This window comes from Carassius auratus, chromosome 21 (assembly GCF_003368295.1).
Source record: "Carassius auratus strain Wakin chromosome 21, ASM336829v1, whole genome shotgun sequence".
Classification (NCBI taxonomy): Eukaryota; Metazoa; Chordata; class Actinopteri; order Cypriniformes; family Cyprinidae; genus Carassius; species Carassius auratus.
Window position 1 is genome coordinate 18058476 of NC_039263.1, and position 21453 is coordinate 18079928.

Genomic DNA, 21453 nt, shown 5'->3' on the forward strand with positions numbered 1-21453 from the left:
ATTCTTGATTGTTGGTGGTTTTCCCTGTTGGGAAGAGGTAATTTCTTTTCTTTTCTTTTCTTTTTTTTTTTTTTTTTACAGTTGATCACTAGGTGGGAACATTAATCCTTTAGATAGACCTGTGCAAAAAAAGCTTAGTTTCTGACTTTTATATGGAGTTATACGGAGTGTAACAGCAAACTATAGTGTGTGTGTGTATGTGTGTGTGTGTGTGTGTGTGTGTGTCAGAGAGAGAGAGAGAGAGAGAGAGAGAGAGAGAGAGATTGTGTGAGAGAGACCTTTGTGCATTTACCTTGATGTATTTGAAAAAAATCTAAAAAGGGTAATGAATTTGAACAACCCACAAGGGTTAAGGTGAAATTGTTATTATTTTTTTATTTAAATTACGTTAAATTAGCAACAAAGCACATTATAGTGAATCACACAATATCTATTTTTGATCTCGTAGGTGTCTGATCCACTGCGAGAAGTGAGAACTATCTATCTTGACTGCACTTATGTGACTGCTTCCCTGACAGCAGCCATCTACTCTCACCTGCTTTCATCTCAAGGTGTTTGGTATCTTAAATTAGTAGTGACAGCTACTCTCCAGTTGACATCCAGTTTACCCTTGACACTGTATTTAATTGTATTTATTGAAAAATCTTTAGGAATTAAATAATTAAGGTGAAAAATTACATCTTAATTGTTTGCTACATCCTAATAGTTAGTAAAGGAAAAATGAAAACTCTTTATTTTATATTCCATCTGTGTTGTATGTCTCGGTAAAGAAAACATATATTTGCAAAGTGGGAAACAGGAAAGTTTTGTTTTATATGTCCATATTATTTCTTATTTTGCACATGATGTATTTAGTTATAGTACATGCACTTCAACACCTTACTAGCTAAAACTGAGGAGAAGAATATGCTATGTTCACTATCCTTGACTATCTTTAACTCTATTGTGAAAAAGGCAGAGCACAGGCTGTATTTCCTTCGCCATGCAGAAGAAGTTCAACCTGCCACAGGATCTGCTGAAACAGTTCTACTCTGCCAGCATTGAGTCTGTCCTGTGTTCATCTATAACTGTTTGGTTTGGCTCAGCTACCAAATCAGACATCAGGAAACTACAATGGGCAGCAAGGACTGCTGAGAAGATTATTGGTGCTACCCTGTCTAACCTTTGAGAACTTTACACCTCCAGAGTGAGAAAAATTAGCTCAACCTGGACCCCTCACACTCCCTCTTTGAACTGTTGCTCTTTGGCCGGTCGTACAGAGCACTGAATACCAAAACAGCCAGACACAAGAACAGTTTGTTTCCCCAGGCCATATCCCACCTGAAAAATCAGGACTTTACATCTGTAAATAACTTATCAAAACTTTAATAATAGCACATGTGCAAATTCAAAATTCTGTCTGTTGACATTTTCTTTTTCTCTATATTATTACTACTTTACTGTTATTTATAATTTATTATCTATTCTCTTTATTATTAGTGTTTTATTACATTAAATTGTATGTATGTCTGCACTGTCACTTTCTGTATTGGAAGCTCCTGACACCCAAGACGAATTCTATGGGTGTGAAAACACACTTGGCAATAACGCTCATTCTGATTCTGATATCATGTTTTTATCCCTATGTACTATACTAAAACTATACTAAAACCTGTGTACTATACTAGACCCGCAAAACAACCACAGCCTCCTATCAAAATGTCAAACTTTATTTAATTTTACAGACTCAACATTCAGTACCATTGGTATACATAACTTCAAGACAACCGCAAATTCCCCCATCATCTTATATATTTTTTTGTGTATTCAGATCATATTGATGTAAAATCATTGCTATAATGAGTATAATGTTATTGTTTTCACCTGATATGCCTTTATATGAAAAACTATTGATTATGTATCGCTGTACTTTAAGCCAAACTGATTTAATAGGTCCATTGGAACATCCTCTGTCATGGCTTGATCTTACGATAGCCTCTTAAATTCATGGTGACGTTTTTGGGAAGTCCGAGCCTCATCATCTCCTCTTGTAACTGAAAATATATGAGGTTTATGACAGTCGTGCACTGATATGATATGTCAGTCATATTATTTAAGTATCAAATTTATTTATTTCATTTATTATTCAAATTTAAAAGTACTTATTGGACTGTTTCCTAGTTGCCTCCATGTTCATTTAGAAAATTATATGCAGTATCAATAAACTAAATAAAGTGTAAAGTACGTTTATGTTAAAACATAGTTAATATTCATTACCTTAGGCAAAATTGATTTTGACTTACCTGTATAATCACAAGCTCTTTGATCTGAGACTCTGATAAATTTTCCAGGCTTGTAACTTCTACTCGCATTCCCATCACTGATCAATAATAATAACAATAATAAAAAATGGAAAAGGTCAGGTGTTAAAATTAACAAATATTACACCCACACTGTAAATTATTTTAGAGGTCAAAAATAATTTGCTACATCAAAAAAAAAATTGTTTCAGTTATGTTTTAGTCCCAATTAAATGTAAGCATAAAACTTCAAAACTCCAAAATATTTACAGTGCATTAATGTACTGAAAACACTAGAAACAAATATACTCAAACATACCGTACTCATCTGAATAGGATGATGTGATGGTCATCAGGTTCAGCAAAAACAAACAAACAGAAGGCTTGCATTAGCAAAACTTTATCACTATCATATGTTCCACTTCTTATACAGACTTTTGTTTCTTTTTATTTTACGGAATCCACATTTAAATCTATATTTTCTTGTTTTTGTGTGGAACAGCCTGATGTTTATTATATTACTTCATTATAGTACTATAGGTATATATGCTCACCACTGTAACAGAAGAAAGGGAAACTTGCAAAGCAGTTTTCATCTGTCCACTGGCCAAAATATTGTAAAGACACAGCAGTGCAGTGTTGAGATCCCTGCTCTCCCTGAACATTTACACCATTATCTGGTTGTGCAGTAGCAAAGGCAGTGTATGGCAGCCAATATGTGAATGAAGAGCTGCTCTGATCTGACCACAGTCTGCTTCTGTGCAGACCAATCCATATATATCCATAATAATACCCATAACTGCGTGCAATGCTCAGTATCTGTTGACGCTCTGTCTCATTCCTCACACTGGCCAGGTCTGTGTATTTTTCTCTGCAGTAGCTCTGAGCTCCAGTCCAGGCCATCCCCTGATATACATAGACATACGTCTGAGTGGCGTTTTCTCTACCTACAATAAAAACATAAATTTAATAAGTCAGTTAATTGCTTAATTAATCTGGCTTTACATCTTTTAAATAAATAAATTTATATCTACAGTACACTGACATTTACTATTCTTTTTAAGCTTAGAATTTGAACATTGAATATCTTTATTTTGCTTGCATTAACATGACCTAAGTTTTTGGGTGGTACTTGGGTTTTTGATCCTGGCCAACTAAGTTAAGACATGTTCTAGAGATTTTACTTCAATGAAAGTAATGTTGACTGAGACTTTGACTTAGCAATTTGTTTTTTTACTGAAAGGAAACTGAATATGTACATTTATAATAAAAAAAAGAAAAGAAAAATAAATAAATTGGAATGTCTTACCATCATAGCAGACAAAGTGGTAATAAATGTAACATGATGAATCAAACCATTTCCCATTATTATCCATGTAAACACACAGTTCATTCCCCGCAATGTTGTTGGGCTCATGAAAGAAGTTTCTGAAATCCCTTTCTCCTTCCTGATAGAAATCATTGTCTTCCAGTGACCATCTCCAGCTGTTCACATCATCATACAGTCCAATCCAGGCTGAACCATTGTAACTCCCATTAACTGTGTTAATCAGGCTGTTCATTTCCTCCATGTTATCAATGGTGGCCAGATCAGAATAATTCTGTCTGCAGTATCTCTGAGCTTCAGTCCAGGTCTTAGACTCATTCACAAAGTGAAATTGGCGGGATGATGCTAATGCTGTCAGGGTGGAGAAAAATGTGGTGATACAAAAGAAACATGTTTAATCATGTAACACCTTCATTTTAGCAGACCCTTTATTTTGCAATGTTATAATACAACTTATTCTTATTTGTTACTTTGTCTCACTATTTAAAAATGGCACAATTTACTTTTTCACTCTTAAGATCTACTCACCACTGTAGCAGATGAAAGGTAATGCAATGTTGCAGTTTTCATCTGTCCAGTTCCCAGACTCACTAAATGACACTGCAGTGCAGTATTCACTGTTTCCAGCATTATCTGGCTGTCCTGTCCTCCAGTTACTGAATGAAGAGTTACTCTGATCCGACCAAGATTTGGTTCTGTACAGTCCAATCCAAACAGCTGAATTATATGGAATTATTGACTGAACCCTGTAGTTTTCAATCTCATTCCTGATAATGACGAGGTCTGTGTGATGTTCTCTGCAGTAACTCTGAGCTTCAGTCCAGGTTTTGTACTGGTAAACAAACACGTAACTTGTACTAGCATTCACTTTTCCTGTGTGGAAACAATTCAAATATGTAATATATCAGGGAATCAGAAATAAAAAGTTCAAGTGACTGGTTAAAAGTCCAGCTGTATTACATACCATCATAGCAAATGAATGATAAGGTAGAGTAGCAAGAGGCTTCGCTCCACGTTCCATGATAATATGACATGTACACACACAGACTCTGTCCATACAAGTTCACTGGTTCCTGAACATACCAGCTTTTAAATCCTCCCCCTAATGCTGCATTATCCAGAGACCATCTCCAGCTGTTCAGATCATCATAGAGTCCAATCCAAGTTGATCCATAGTAAGTGCCACGTATTGTTTTAATGAGTCTGTTCATTTCCTCCATGTTATCAATGGTGGCCAGATCAGTGTAGTTCTGTCTGCAGTAACTCTGAGCTTCAATCCAGGTCTTAGATTCAGACACAAAGTGATACTGACGGGTGCATGAAGATTGTGTGCAGGTTCCTGTGAATTGAATTACAGCACAGGAAAAAAAAAAAAAGAAAAAAAATTATTACCATGAACTGGTCACTTGTGTAGCAATAAACCATGATATTGTGAACAAATTGTCATTGTACAAATTAGTAGTTAATTCATTATTTTTCCGGTAATGATTGCATCTGTTTTAAATCTGGTCAAATTAAATCTTTCATGTTGGAGAAAGGAGATTAAAGTCTTTCTCGATCCAGGCAAAAAATGGCATCCAACAAAGCAACTGAACTTACTGCTGTAGCAGAAGAAAGGCATGCTGGATAGACAGACCTCATCTGTCCATCTGCCTGAATATCTGAATGATACAGCAGTGCAGTGCTGATATCCAAACTCAGACATATCATTATTGCCATTATCAGGTTGCGCCTGTATCCAAGGAAATTGTGGCCTCCAATTTTGATATGTAGTATTCTGACTGTTTGACCAAACTCTGTTTCTGTACAGCCCAATCCAGACTCCATATCCATATTCATATGTTCTCTCAAGGATCCTCTGGTTCTCAGTCTGATTTCTCACATTAGCAAGATCTGTGTAATGATCTCTGCAGTATCTACGAGCCTCTGACCAGGTTTTTCCTTGGAAAATCACTATGTAACTCTGTGTGGCAGTGTCTCTACCTGAAATATGAAATATGACAAATATATATCTGCATTAGGTCTCACTGAAAATAATACTAATTTATAAAAATTAAAACAATTTCCTTACCATCATAGCAAACAAATTGCAGTGCATTATCGCATGATAAATCAGACCATTTTCCATTAGAATCCATGAAAACACACAGCTGGTTCCCCCCATAGTTGTCTGGTTCATGAAACCAGTTTCTGAAATCTCTTTCTCCTTCCTGATAGAAATCATTGTCTTCCAGTGACCATCTCCAGCTGTTCACATCATCATACTGTCCAATCCAGGCTAAACCATAGTAACTCCCATTAACTGTGTTAATCAGGCTGTTCATTTCCTCCATGTTATCAATGGTGGCCAGATCAGTGTAATTCTTTCTGCAGTAACTCTGAGCTTCAGTCCAGGTCTTAGACTCAGAAACAAAGTGATACCGGCGGGATGATGCTGATGCTATCAATACAAAGGAAACAAATGACGTTTTATTTGCGTTTGTGTGTGTGTGTGTGTGTGTGTGTTTTGAATATATCAAAGTATCCTAAATATTTCTTATGAATTCAGTGGAGTCCAAAATCTGAGACTGCTACCAAAGATTTATCATTTTTTACATTTAATGAAATCTTTACTATTTTTAAAGTGAAAAGTTGAATTGAAAAATGGATGCAAATGTCTAAATATGTTGTTGTTGTTGTTTTCCTTTTACTTTAATGACATTAGTCATCAAACTGCATGAACTCTTAATGTTTGTGCAAACCTTTTAATCATATTCTCAAACATGATTTGAGATTACCCAAAAAGCATGAGATTTTTTTAGAAGGAGTTCACATGATCAGTGTTTTTAACATTCATACATTTGTAAGTTCTAAAAGCTTAGTTCATTTGCAGATTTAAATTAGACTTTGACTCTTTAACCTCATTAAACTGTATGTCTGTACTTTATTGCAATCAATATGATCACAATGAGGCAATATGGAATAAATGTCATGGATTACTTTCCAAGCAAATGTTAATGACAAAAAGTTCACCCCAAAATAAAAATTCTGTCATCAGTTGTTACAAAATAAATTTCTTCTGTATAGCATCCAAGAAGATATTTTTAAGTTAATTGTTTATTGCATTCCATTGAAGACATTTTGGGTGAACTCTTAACCTATTAAAGGGCCATTCACACCAAAAATAAAAACTATAATGGTAACTACATTAGTGTCCATACTATACAATACATTTTTAAGCACATTATATAAGAGATTCCAAAAGTGATATCTTTCCTTATCATTGTTATAGTTGTGAACTTTACAGTTGTAATAGTTGTGCTGTGTATTTTTATTGCTATTGTTAGTTATCATCCTTGGTCTGAATGATCTTTGAGATCGACTCACCATTGTGGCAAAAGAAGGGAAATGCATAGTTGCAGTTTTCATCAGTCCATTTCCCAGAGTCACTAAATGACACTGCAGTGCAGGTCCCTGTAGTATCTGGTTGCCACGTGCTCCAGTAAGTAAATGAAGAGTTACTCTGGTCTGACCAAGATCTGGTTCTGTACAGTCCAATCCAAAAATTGTAATTATAATAAATATAATAATAATATCTGAAGAAATACTTGATCTTCTGGTTTTCAACCTCATTTCTGATACTGATGAGATCTGTGTGATGTTCTCTGCAGTAACTCTGAGCTTCAGTCCAGTTTTTGGACTGGAAAATAACAACATAAGTAGCACTGGCATTTTCTCTTCCTGAAAAATATTAATATCAAATTTAGTTTATAGAAAGGATGGTTTCAGTTTTGTTCACTGTCCTATTTATTTTAAAGGAACAGCTCACCATCATAGCAGACCGTAAGATAAAATGCATCGGAGCAGCTTGCTGCATGCCATATCCCATTTCTCATATAAACACAAAGACTTTGTGCTCCAGAATTCCCTGGTCCTTGGTTATACCAGTTCCTGAAGTTTTTCTCTTCAGCCTTGAAGAAATCGCTGTCCTCTAGAGTCCATTTCCAACTGTTTAGATCATCATAGAGTCCAATCCAGGCCATATCAATGGAATCATCATTCACTGTGTCCATCAACTGGGCAGTTTGTTGGTCATTTTCAATGGTGGCCAGATCAGTGTATTTGTCTCTACAGTATCTCTGAGCTTCTGCCCAAGTCTTGGATTCATTCACAAAGACATAATGAGGGGCACACAGTGTGAAAGTAAAGAAACCTGTTGAAAACACAAAAGTTGTCTTATGCTGAGATCACATGACCACACATGAAACTATGGGAAGTCGTGGCCTCTAACTATGGTTAGAGAGTCGGACTCCCAATCGAAAGGTTGTGAGTTCGAGTCTCGGGCCGGCAGGAATTGAAGGTGGGGGGAGTGCATGTACAGTTCTCTCTCCACCTTCAATACCACGACTTAGGCGCCCCTGAGCAAGGCATCGAACCCCCAACTGCTCCCCGGGCGCCGCAGCATAAATGGCTGCCCACTGCTCTGGGTGTGTGTTCACAGTGTGTGTGTGTGTTCACTGCTCTGTGTGTGTCCACTTTGGATGGGTTAAATGCAGAGCACGAATTCTGAGTATGGGTCACCATACTTGGCTGAATGTCACGTCACTTTCACTTTTTTCACTTTCTATCTCAGTTATGTATGTCCATTATCAGATACTACAGGCCCTGTCTCAATTCCTCTTTCTCCATACTTTTATGATGTAATGGCACTTTGACCTCACATGTAGAAGTCTGCTGTAGAGCTCGCCTTATGTGGGCTTGGCAGAAGTGCACATCTAGGGTGCATAGCAGAGGTGGGGACAAGTCACACATGGTCAAGTCCAAGCAAGTCTCAAGTCTTAATCATCAAGTCTCGAGTCAAGTCTCAAGTCACAGTTCAGATAAATCAAGCAAATCAAGTCAAGTCAAACGTTCACCCTAAGCAAGTCGAGTCCTGATAAGTTTCAATTCAAGTCAAGTCAGTACTTAAATAAATAGAGGTACATTTTGTTCGATACATATTTATTTTTGCACAGAAAATATGAACAATTATTATGTATCTTATTAATTACACATTTGCTATATATGAATCATACGCATATCTGTGCTACATTAATATCTGAAAATAAAATAAAATTGTGTTGTTTACACAAAATGTTTCGAGTCTAAGATGTATAATCCAATCGTCAATTTGATTGAAACAGTCTAAAATGTGTTGCATTTACAGAAAATAAGGTTTGCCAAGACAATGGCACTAAGATGTGAATGATACGAATCGGTTCGCGAACGGTTCGCGAATGAATTGGACCCGGTTCCCCGATAATGCTCACTCTTAGTGCGCTAAGAAGACTCGAAAGATATATGTTAACAAAGTTGTTTATGTTCCTAAGTGTGTTCCCCAAAGTGTCCCTTATGACTTCTTAACTGCTTCTTAACACGCTGCCTCTTACGTCCGACGTTACGAAGGTGCTGTCCCAAGTAATGGTGCTGAATTAGTTGGCATCGATTGCTCAGGAATCGATTTTCCACTTCACGTGAAGGTGCATTGCAGCGTTAAGAAAGACAACACATTCTATGCAAATTAAACATTCCTCAAATTATTCCGGTAACATTTATTTTAACATAGTTTAAGTTATCACTAAAATATAGACTATAAATGAAATGATCAAATGGTTAGTAGTATGTTCACACGATATGTTGTGAAGGTTAGACGAACCGGGTATCCCTCGCTACTCATCCACCCTCCTTATCCCGTTGTGCCACTTGTGCCGCTTCTCGACATGGGTTTAAAGGGGGGGTGAAATGCTAATTTTCACTCAATATCCTGTTAATCTTGAGTACCTAAAGAGTAGAGTAGTACTGCATCCTTCATATCTCCAAAAAGTCTTTGGTTTTATTATATTTATAAGAAAAAGATAGTCTGTACCGTTTTTTCCCGGAAAACCACAAGCGGCTGGAGGCGTGACGTTTGGGCGGAGCTAAAGAATCACAAGCGCGTAGGCTTTTGCGTTGAGAGCATTTGGAAGCTGTGATATTAGCGTGAGGAAAAAACCATCATCCAAAAAAAAAAACATGGCTAACAGTCAGATTCAGCCATATATTTATGATCTAGAAACAGAACCAGAGGCTGAAATTGAACAAGAGCAGCAGCAGCAACGACTACAGCAGGACGTCTCTATGTGGTATGTATTGAAACTGTATATATTTGCTTAGCAGTTTTGGAAAATGACTAAGTTCCACTTTATGTCGTCTTTTTTTTTTCTTTAAAGGTATACATGTGGAAAGTGCAGTTTGATGCCAACATCGCATGTTGTTTACTTGATGTGCTTACGTGCCGATAGTTAAGTTAACAACACAGAGATATTTGAAGCAGTTTTACTCACCGCCTGCGGTTCCAACACACGATCGTGACCCTTTTTCGTTGGGACTGCATCATCCTTAAGAAATAAACGATACGCAAATCCGGCGTCAAACGGGGCCTTGTTTGTAAAACAAGCATCTTCGAATTGCAGGGAACAAACAAAAACACTTGCACAGCTCCATTGATGCTCTGTAAAAATAAACTCCATCCACTGGTCCCTTAATGCTGTTTTTTTTTTTTTTTTTTGGTAATTTGTGCAGGGTTGTCTTGCCCTGGCAACCAAAAACACACTTCTTTGGTAGGACCCATATAAGGAAATTCCGCACCATCTAACGTCACACAGACCCAACTTTATGAAACTTGTGACAAACTGGAAGGAGTATTTTTGGAACAAAAATACTCCTTCAAACGTACATTTTAATTTTTGAAACTTTGTCCATGTTTAGCATGGGAATCCAACTCTTTAACAGTGTAAAAAAACTCAGTAAGCATGAAATAGCATTTCACCCCCCCTTTAACGATTTCTAAAAATTATGTAATACACTTTTATATTAATGGTAAGGTACTTTACAATCAGAATTGATTGGCAAGCAGCTGCAGTTACTTCTGTTTAATGTGGTATTGATTGTCATTGGTTAATGTTTTCAATGAAAAGCAACCTATCTACAATGAACAGAGAGAGAGAGTTAAATACAGAATATGGTTGAGAAGCAATGTAAAAAAAGGGCACCAGGCTTCTCGCCAGAGGAACTTGACATTTTGCTGGACCTTGCCACCAGGTCGGAGATCACACCCCTATGGTCCTCTATAACCTGCACGTTTATGGCAGCACCTCCACACCGAGGACTTGTTTAGGCCGTAGACCTCTCCCACGACCTTAATGAAGCTCCCTATAGCCAAAAACCTTAGCGCTGCAAGAAGCTGGACTTCAGGGCTTAAAGCGAAATTCCGTCGCGTTAGCCTGGCAAGCGCAGGTCTGAGAAGGTCCAGCATGGTATTTTTTTATATAGCCATGTCAGGCAAAATGTCAAAAGGGCTTAAGTTTTGCTGAATAAAAAAGGCTGAGACTACGGATTACTTAAATAGTTGTGGACGAAATTCAATGAACGTGAAATAAAACGTCCTCATGTATTAAAGAATAGAGGCTTGATTAATTGGTGGAAATAGTGGATGATGGGCACAGAATGGTAACAAAACTCTGAGACATTTTTAAAGTCACACACTGTGTATTGTGTAAACTGTACTTAATAAAAATTCACGTTAACTTTTTAAAAATATATTTAACTTAAACTTCTCAGTTTAAATGCTTCAGTTTGTTTTATATTCTATGAGTTTAAATGCTTCAATTTGTTTTGATATTATATTTGTCACGGTGCTGGGTGCCGTCTCAGCTTCCCCTGCAGTCTGTGTTGTCCTGTCTGTTCGGTAGCTCGTGGTCTGGACAATCAGCGCTGATCGTGGCGTGGTTGTGCAGATCACGAGTTGATTCTTCTCCACCTGTCGCTCGTTCCCCCACTCCCTTATATGTCTCTGCTTTTCTGTCTGTTGTCGTGAGTAGATTGTTTTGTCTTTGCCCATGTTTTGTATGGTTTCAAGTCTCAGTCTCACCTGCTGTATTTCCTGTCTATGGATCCGTAGTTCGGAGATCCGGCAGAGCGAGTGGTCCGCAGTGTGCCGGCCAGCTCGGAGATCTCTGTGTGCGCCAGAGCATTTTATTATTGTTTATGTTATTTTGTGTTTTGTGGCGAGAATAAAGTTTCTCCTTTTCTCTACTCTGCTTCTGAGTCCTCTTTCTAGTATGCACCCTGACAGAATCTACTCAACCATAAATGGATTCAGCAGAGGAAATGGAGCTGCGCCGAGCGCCAGCAGGGCTCTCTTCTGGGTCGACAGCAGGAGGAAATCGCAGCTTCTCTGGGATCACTTCCTCCACGGCCTGGCTGAGCAGGTGAAGGACGAGATCTATTTTCTAGAGCTGCCCCCTGGCTTGGATGGGCTTATCGACCTCGCCATTCGGGTCGACGACCAGATTTCTTTCAGTTCTCGGCACCGTAGAGATGGGATTTCCCATGAACACGTCACTGGGGTCCCGTATGGAGCAGCATGTGACACGATGTCTCAAAGCCGCATCCTCCCGGAGGAGGAGCCTATGCAGATTGGGAGAGACAGCTCTGTGTGTACTGCGGTGAGGCGGGTCACGTGGTAGTGGCATGCCCTGTGGCAGGGTGACGCTTTTAACGCAAGGGAGAGCGCTTGGTGAGCGTCACTACAACTCGACTGCCACCTGGTGGCCGTTCAGAGTTCCAAGCTTCAGTACAGTTTGGGGGAGCTGTTTTCCAGGTTTCGGCATTGATTGACTCTGGAGCGGAGGGCGACTTCATGGATTCCAGATTGGCAACTCTTCTGGAGATTTCGGCCATTGCACTGGCTGAACCTATTTCTGCCAGGACCCTTTGTGGCACCCATCTCACTAATATCACTCACACCATCCAGTTTGTCACATTAACTTTGTCTGGTAATCATGCTGAGGAGTTTAGATTTCACTTCATTCACTCGCCCACCGCTCCAGTGCTGTTGGGTCACACCCGGTTGGTTAAACATAACCCTCATATTGATTGGGCCCATGGTTCTATTTTGGCTTGGAGCCCTTTCTGTTTAGCTCAATGTTTGGGTGCGGTTTTTCCCCGTCTTGTCTCATTCTGTGTTGCAAGAGGAGCTGATTAACTTGGTGGATGTACCGGAGGCTTACCATGATTTGAGAGCAGTTTTCAGTAGGTCCCAAGCTTCATCTCTGCCTCCACACCGCCTGTACGACTGTGCGATTGACCTGCTTCCTGGCACTTCTCCACCTAAGGGGCACCTTTACTCTCTGTTGGGTCCGGAGCAGGAGGCCATGGAGAGGTATATACATGATTCTCTGGTAGCAGGCATTATCTGTCCCTCATCCTCTCCAGCCGGGACGGGGTTCTTTTTCATGGAGAAGAAGGATGGTCCGTTGCGCCCCTGTATTGACATCAGGGGTTGAATGTCATCACGGTAAACAATCATTATCCTTTGCCGTTGATGTCAACGGCATTCTAACTCCTTCAAGGGGCAACCATCTTTACGAAGTTGGACATTCGCAGTGCTTATCACTTGGTTCGGATTAGGGAGGGGGACAAATGGAAGACCACCTTTAACACACATACAGGCACTTTGATTATTTAGTTATGCCGTTTGGACTTTCCAACTCCCCGGTGGTCTTTCAGGCACTCGTCAACTACGTGCTCCGAGACATGGTCGATCGGTTTGTTTTTGTTCATATCGATGAACCTGATTTTTACTCAGAATGAGCGCGATTATGTCCAGCACGTCAGACGAGTGCTCCAGCGGCTGCTGGAGAATCGTTTATTCGTTAAGTTGAAGTGTGAGTTTCACGCACAGTCGGTTCCGTTCCTGGGTTTTATTCTCTCATCTGAAGGTATCCGAATGGATCTCGCCATGGTAAAGGCAGTGGCTGATTGGCCCACCCCAGATAGTCGTAGAGTGGTCCAGCGCGTTCTGGGGTTTGCCAATTTTTACAGGCGGTTCATTCGGAACTTTAGCCAGATCGCCCTTCCTCTGACTGATCTCACCTCCTCAAGGAAATTATTATGTTGGTTGTCGCAGACCCAAGCTGCATTTGAGAACCTTAAGAGTCAATTTGTTTCGGCCCCCATTTTAACGACCCCTGACCCATCTCGTCAGTTCATTGTGGAGGTGGATGCGTCGGAGGTGGGGGTTGGGGCAGTTTTGTCTCAAAGATCAAATTTGGACGAGAAAATACATCCCTGCGCCTTCTTTTCTCATTGTTTAACCCCCGCGTAACAGAACTATGACATTGGGAATAAGGAGTTACTAGCTGTCAAGCTGGCCCTGGAGGAGTGGCGTCACTGGTTAGAGGGAGATCGATTTCCGTTTATCGTTTGGACTGATCATAAGAATCTTGAGTACATTTGCATCGCCAGGAGAATAAATTCTAGGCAGGCTCACATGGCATTATTTTTGGACGTTTCAGGTTTACCATTTCTTATCGCCCGGGCTCTAAGAATGGTAAACCTGACGCGTTGTTGCGGGATTTTGAGGCTGAGGCTAGTCCCACCCTCCCGGTGGCCATTTTGCATCCCGAACGGGTTGTGGCTGCTGTCACCTGGGGGGTGGAGTCCAAGGTCCGCACGGCACTGCGCGATGCTTCTGTTCCCACTGGATGCCCAGAGGGTCTGCTCTTTGTACCTGAGTCTGGAGTGACTCGTACTTGTAGGTTAATCAAGCAGTGGTTTTGGTGGCCATCCGTGGCGCAGGATGCTCGACGATTTGTGTCGGCCTGTCCGATTTGTGCTGCGGGTAAGGGATCCAATCGACCCCAAGCAGGTCTACTTCAGCCGTTGACGGTCCCTTCGCAGCCCTGGTCACACATAGCGATGGACTTTGTGACTGCCTTGCCTCCATCTAGGGGCAAGGCGGTAGTTCTCACTGTGGTGGACAGGTTCTCAAAGGCGGTCCATTTTGTTCCCCTCCCCAAATTGCCATCAGCGAGGGAGACAGCGACTACAGTCTTAGATCACGTTTTCCGTATTCATGGCCTCCTGGTGAACGTGGTTTCTGACAGAGGTCCCCAGTTTGTGTCTAGGTTTTGGACAGAGTTCTGTCGACAGCTGGGGGTGACTGCGAGCCTATCTTCGGTTATCACCCGCAGACTAATGGTCAGGCCGAGCGTGCAAACCAAGATTTGGAGAGAGTCCTGCACTGTGTGGCGTCTGCTGAACCGTAATCTTGGAGTTCCAGGTTGACCATGTAGAGTATGCACATAACTCCCTCCCGGTCTCATCTACGGGTTTGTCTCCCTTCCAGTGCTGTTTAGGCTGCCAGCCACCTATATTCCCCTTTTAAGAATCTGATGCGCATGCGTTTATTCAGAGATGCCTCCGTACTTGGAGGATTGCCAGAGTTTTGGGGGGGAGTTAGGGCAGTTAATTTTTATTTTTATTTTTGTGGTCAATTACCTATTTTATTAGTTTTATTTTGGCCTTGGGTCCTCTGAAGCTAATGCTCATTATATTCATCTCACTTCTCTTTAATAAACTACTTTAAAAGTGAAAAGTTTTAAAAGGAAAGTCTCAGGAGGTTTCTTCACTGTGTATTAATTACAGTTTAGAATACAATAAGCTACGATAAACAGAGTCTGCTGTGTTGAGCAGCTTATTGCAAAAAAATTGTTTGCATGTAAGAAACGCCAATAAAACATTTTTTGAGTATGCTTGTGAAAAGGGCAGTCTCTTTGATAAGTGGTGTCAGTCCGTCAGTCCGTGTCAGTTTTATTGCCACAAGACAGGTAATTTAATTGCTGTATGTCCTATTTTGGAAAGGGAAAAATAAGCTTAGACAAACGAAAAGTGCTGGGTTTGTCCTAACTGCTGATACAGAATTATATGAAATTGATTCTGTGTTTGACCTCTTATTGGTTGAGAAATAATTTCGATAAGGGGTCTAGAGGAGGATCAAGTCCCTATTACCTGGCTGCGTGATACAGTAATTGCTCAGTCCTCCATTTTAGAAAGTGCTTTGCTATTTTCGAAGGAGATGCACTGTGGCTCTGATGTTTTAGTGCAGGGAATTGAAATTGGAATTGTGAAGGCTCCTTTGCATAAGCTGCATCTTCGTTCTGATTTGATAACTGGTTTCGTAAAAGTGGCTGTACAGGCACAGTTGCCTGTGAGGGGAGTTGCAATGATTGTTGGAAATTATTTGGCAGGTGTAAAAATGTACTTCCTCTGCCTGAAGTCATTGAGAATCCGAATCCTGTCTGTCGATCATGCTACGTTTGCTATTGAGCAAAAACAAGATCCGTCGCTAGCGTGTTGCCGAGGCTCTGCTGTCATAAAAGAGTATGTTGTGAATAAACCAATTGGTTATTTTTATGAAGATAGAATTTTTATGCGAAAATGGACACCTTTGACATCAGATAATTCAGGCTGGGACATGCTTTACCATGTGGTACTCCCTAATAGGTTTCGCGAACAAGTGATGAGTGTTGCATATGATAATGTTGCTGGTCATATGGGCGTCACTAAAACACTTTATCACGTAATGCGTAATTTCTTTTGGCCTGGAATTAAATCTAATGTTAAGAAGTATTGCCATTCTTGTGCCAAATGGTTGGAAAGCCTGATCAAATAATTTCTCCTGCACCTCTTAAACCGATTCCCGTCATTGGTGAGCCATTTGAATGTGTTATTAGATTGTGTAGGACCCTTAACGAAAATGAAATCGGGTCATACATATCTGCGTACGCTTATGTGCGCAGCAACTCGTTACCCTGAGGCCATACCACTTCGTTGCACTGAGTCTGAAAAGGAATGTGATGATGGGTTGCCTTTGCTTTTATTTGCCCTCCAATAAACTGTTCAGGAGTCTTTAGGGTTTAATCCCCTGGATTTAGTTTTTGGGCACACTGTGCGAGGACCACTCCTCCTAAAAGAGAATTGGCTGTCTGATGTGAAGACCAATTGTAATTTACTGGATCATGTTAGCTCTTTTTGAGAACGCCTTTATAAAGCTTGTGACTTGGCTCAGTCAAATGCTCAGATAGAAATGAAAAAATGCTTTGATAAGGATGTAGTTGTTCTTTCATTTTAGAAAAGAGATCAAGTTTTGGTTATGTTACCACTCCCTGGCTCTGATTTGCATTGCCTCTAGTGCTACGGTATCATCCTGTATGAATTACGATGGTCTATCTGCGAAGTATGCCTACGTTAGGTGTTCGATTCAAATAATTCTAAAATCTTGTCAGATTTGCTGCATTAAACCGAAGACCAGAGAGCTGACATTGTGATATTAATTCAAGTATTTTCTTGGGTTGTTTTCTGATGTTCCGACTCAAACAAATGCAATTGAACATGATATAGAAATGAATGGACATCAGGGCCGTTTGAAGGAATTTGGGGGCCCCAAGCAAAATGGACATAGAGGCCCCCCGACCCCAGCACGCACGCAAAGCCTACAGGAACCACAGCATAGCCATACAGTTTAAGTTCAACCACACTGTATATAAATAAAAAAGGTTTATAGTGCAAATACTGCTTGAAAAAATAGTTTGGTGGGAATTCATTAGTGATTTGCACTGTTTTTTTTCTAGTAATATGACAGCACACACTTACAGTATCAGTTTAAACTCTGGGCTGTGCAGGATATCAGCTATAATTATAGAGCACTGAGAAGTGATGCATCTGTTGATGTTGATGAAGTTGTCATTTAACTGTTAGCAAACAGTATTTTTACTTATAAAGTTTACAGAAAAATTTAAGATATGTTAGCAATTCCATATTTTGATATTAGAAGGGAAGGGATGCAGGCAGCTGCTTTCACTACCTATGCTTAAAAACATCCCAAGCTAATGTTTGATGAACAAAATTTATTGTGTGGTTTTCCTAACCCCATTTGGTAAATAGATTATCACGGTGGGATAGTATAGCATGCTATTTGCTATGCCACTTTCATCTAGGGCTGTAGCTATCAATTTTTTTTTTAGTAATCGAGTATTCTACCAAAAATTCCATCGATTAATCGAGTAATCGGATAAAATCTGTTTTTGCTTATTAATATTAATTATGCAAGAGAAAAAAATACTCCTGGGTCTCTTAAAATGAACAACTGAGTTTCCTTTTTTAGATTTTTTTTTTTTTTTTTCATTTTTAAATGCATAGAATGCATTGCATACATCAAAAATAAGCATTTAGTTATTATTAATTGTTTCTCTGTCTGTACTTGTACTGTGAACAATGACAACAAAGTTGACAGATGTATTAAGTGCATTCAAGTGCCATTCAGTTGGGGTTTTAAATAGGCATTTTCTGAGATGCACATTAAACATTAAACACAAAACATTAATTTAATTTATATTTTAATTATTGAAAATTAAGCAAACTTAACTTTTTGGTAAACAAAGGGGATTTATTATTATTTATTATTATTAAATTTTAAGAAAATTTGTGTGATTAAACCTTTAAAAAAATGTTTGATTTTTTTTAGTAGTAGGCTATGTACATTCTACTGAACAATAGTAATACATCTCTGGCAAATACTCGTCTAAAACAGGACTTTTATTTTGACGGGTTGACGTACCTTTACAGTTCTGTGTATGTGATGTGAAGCTAGTTTTACTCAAATAAAATGGTCAAATGCTCATGAAGTGACTGTCAGAGCAGTTCTGGAGATGTTGTTCATGTGTTCTCGTCTTATTTAGTGAGACAGCAGACGATGAAATCCCTGCGAGCGCCACGCGCGCTTCAGTGTGTGTTAATAAAGGAAGTCACGCTTCTGCTCCATTCATTAACAGACACACGCAGAACATGCAGGATTCATATTTAAATAGACTGTTCCGGTTTAATATTTACAGTCCATTATGTGAGATCACGTGATTGGCTGGCTGCTATCAGCGACTACTGAGAGGGGCCCCCTTGAGGGGGATCCCGATGCATGCTACTGCATTGACGATCAAAGGGGCGCTCACACAGTGTCGTTGCATTTTATTCTTAACCAGTAGTTGTCAAGTAATTGCTTGGTTTGCCTGCCTTGTGGCGGCCTGATGGACATCCACCTATTAAACAACATGCATATCGAGTGAATCCAGCTAAATGAAAAATAGTCTGAATTGAAATATATGATGGAAAATGGGTTAGCTGTTCCCAGGTCAAGTGCTTGTTGGCCTTGTCTGCTTGTCCTGAAACCCAATGTATCTCATTGGTTCTGCAGAGTCTACTGAAAGGTCAATGCAATTACAAAGCCTGATTAGTTTTCTTTGCCTTTGATGGAAGACCATGTAGACAATGTGGGTTCGGCTCAGTTTGTTATGAAATGAGACCTTTTAAAGGGTTACTGGCAAGTTCCCTCAACAGAACGGGCAGCTGAAATTTCTGCATTTGTCACTCCCAAACTTAATTACACTGTGATGGCTTTCGGACTACAGAATGCTCCTGCAACCTTTCAACGTTTACACCATATTAGGTGATGTTGCAAATTGTAAGGCTTGCTTTGACGACATTGTGGTGTTTTCGTCTAATTGGAGAGAACATGTGGACACATTATCTACGGTTTTCACGCGTTTGCTTAATGATTCCCTCACATTGAACTTGGCAAAATGTGAATTTGCCAAGGCAACTGTTGCCTATCTAGTGAAACAAGTTGGACAAGGTCAACATGCTTACAAGTCTGTTAAAATCCTGTTATGTAGTGCCCCAGTCCTGTCTGATCCAGATTATTCACGTGATTTTAAAATCAAAGTTGATGCCCGTGCCACCGGAGCTGGAGTGGTACTTTTACAGGACGATGATGATGGTGTTGAAAATCCAGTGGCATGTGTTACTCTGTATATAAACGCATACACTTAAAAAAAAAAAAAATAATTCTCAGGTAATCTAAGGGTCAAATCAAATATAAATAACACATTAAAGTTAAAAGTTACAAAAAAAATTTGTGTGTGTGTGCTGAACAGGTCTGTTATAAAGAATTTTTTTGCTCAGGTGCCCGAAATGTCCGACCAGTAGAGAAAAGTTTTGCTCAGCAAAAGTTTTTAAGAAAATTAAATAAAATACATTTGAGGGAACATTGCATTGCTTGCAATGTTTGGACAGCCAATCCCCCACCTACCCCAAATAATATGTGAAATAACTGAGATTAGGCTACAAATAACTACAAATGTTCCATACCTGAGAACAGTAAAAGAGAAAAAATGGCTGTGGAGAACAACTATGCCTGTTCTAATGTAAAAAAAAAAAAAAAAAAAAAAAAAAATGCTAGGATTCAATACTTCAAGTTGCCTGTCTCACTAGCCCATTCTTCTTCTTTTTTCTCAACCTCTCTTTATAGCAAAATTGATATTGTGGGTGTGACTCATTTCTTTAATATAACAAAACTGATAGGTGGCATATAATTACCTTACCAACATTTTTTAAGCAGAACTTAACATTAACAGACTTGTCAAGATTAACTCATTAAAGGCATAAAGTGAAAGTCTTGCTGTATACTGAAGAATATATTAATTATTATTATTATTATTATTAAGTTCAGAAGCTTTTCATTAAAATTAAACTCTAGATTTGTATACAAAAAAATAAAAAATGCATCAGGATCTTTATCATTGATGTCGATTTAAATTTGGACTTATACATTTTACAATTCAGCTTCATTCTCAAATACAAGAAACATAAATACAGAAAATTATAACAAGAAAGGCAAGGGAACCACCTACCAAAGTATAATTTAAACTGAAAATTAACAAAAAAGAAAATTATATGAAATAAGAAAAAAAAAAAACAATTGGTAAGAAGTTTTTTGCTGTGGTCGACTGCTGGACCCCCTCCTCCCACTTATATTTTAAATAACCAATATAAGGATAAAGTAAAAAGGTTCCATACCTGAGAATAATACCAGTGAAAACATGGCTCTGGGGGAAAATTATGCCTGTTATATTGTAATAGATAATTTATACATTTGTTAAGAAAGTAACTAAGCACCAATTTTATCAAAATTGTTGTTGACTTCCAAGTCTCTCCCCTGTCTTGCTCATCAGTTTATGTCTGGAGATCTCTTTATATTTGTTGCAAAATGTGGGTGGGATCTTCTTTAAAATCACAAAACCTGTTAGGTCGCCTAACTAGCTACCAGCATGAGTGTGCTTAGCAGAAATGTACAAAATATAGATAGGATCTGTATGTTAACTCAAGATCAGCAAACCTGTTAAACTACGTTAGTTAAAACATAAAGTAAGATACATGCTGTAAATTAAAGAATGCATGAATTAATTTCTGTTCAGCAGCAGTATGAATCCAGAATTTTATACCATGAAAAACAAGGGAATTGTGCACCAAAGTCAAGACCTGACAAAGCACAACACAAACCATAATTAGTCTGGGAGAGGAATTGAAAAAAGAAACTAAATGAAAAATTAAAGCAATTCAAAGTAACACATAAATACTTAAATAAATAAAATACAAAGAATAGTAATAATACAGTTTATGTCCAAAGAGGAATTATCAGATGTCTTTGTATCATGGTTATGTGTCTAAACAAATAAAGAAATATGATATACTGGCTTGAATGTAGACTATGTTTGCACAGATTTAGTGAAAGAAACCATCTCGTTTCTGTCATGATTCTGCCCTCGTGTCCTTGATTTTTCCTAGTCTTGAGGCAGGATCATGACAGACCCGTGTTTGTGTTGTCTCGTTCCCTTGCCCCGCCCCCCTTGTTAACCTAGTCATGTCTTGATTGTCCCATCTGTGCCACCTGTCGTGTCTTGATTGTTCCCCCTATTTAGATCTCCTAGTGTGCTCTGTCTTGCGTCGGTTCATTGTGTTCATCATTCGTGATTGTACCTCGTCTGAGATTATTCCTCTAAGAAGTCTTTTGTCTTGCAGTGAGTGTTTGTTAGTAGTTGGTGTTCAGAGTCTTTGTTTGCCTTGTTTATTGAGTTGTGTAGAATTATTTAGTGTCTACCCTAGCCCTTGTTTTCC

The 21453-nt window shown here is 39.1% G+C and overlaps 1 protein-coding gene across 1 annotated transcript; it reads right to left on the reverse strand.

Moving 5' to 3' along the window:
• Positions 1-1781: 1781 nt before the first annotated feature.
• On the reverse strand, positions 1782-20491 carry LOC113038779 (C-type mannose receptor 2-like). The gene is made up of 12 exons (XM_026196425.1): positions 20356-20491; positions 7415-7798; positions 6973-7326; positions 5678-6046; positions 5206-5589; positions 4571-4945; positions 4135-4479; positions 3589-3957; positions 2834-3226; positions 2599-2607; positions 2283-2359; positions 1782-2033 (listed from the first exon to the last, which is right to left on the reverse strand). Exons 1-12 carry the CDS (start codon positions 20378-20380, stop codon positions 1953-1955), a joined length of 3165 nt encoding a protein of 1054 aa, XP_026052210.1. The 5' UTR covers positions 20381-20491; the 3' UTR covers positions 1782-1952.
• Positions 20492-21453: the final 962 nt, after the last annotated feature.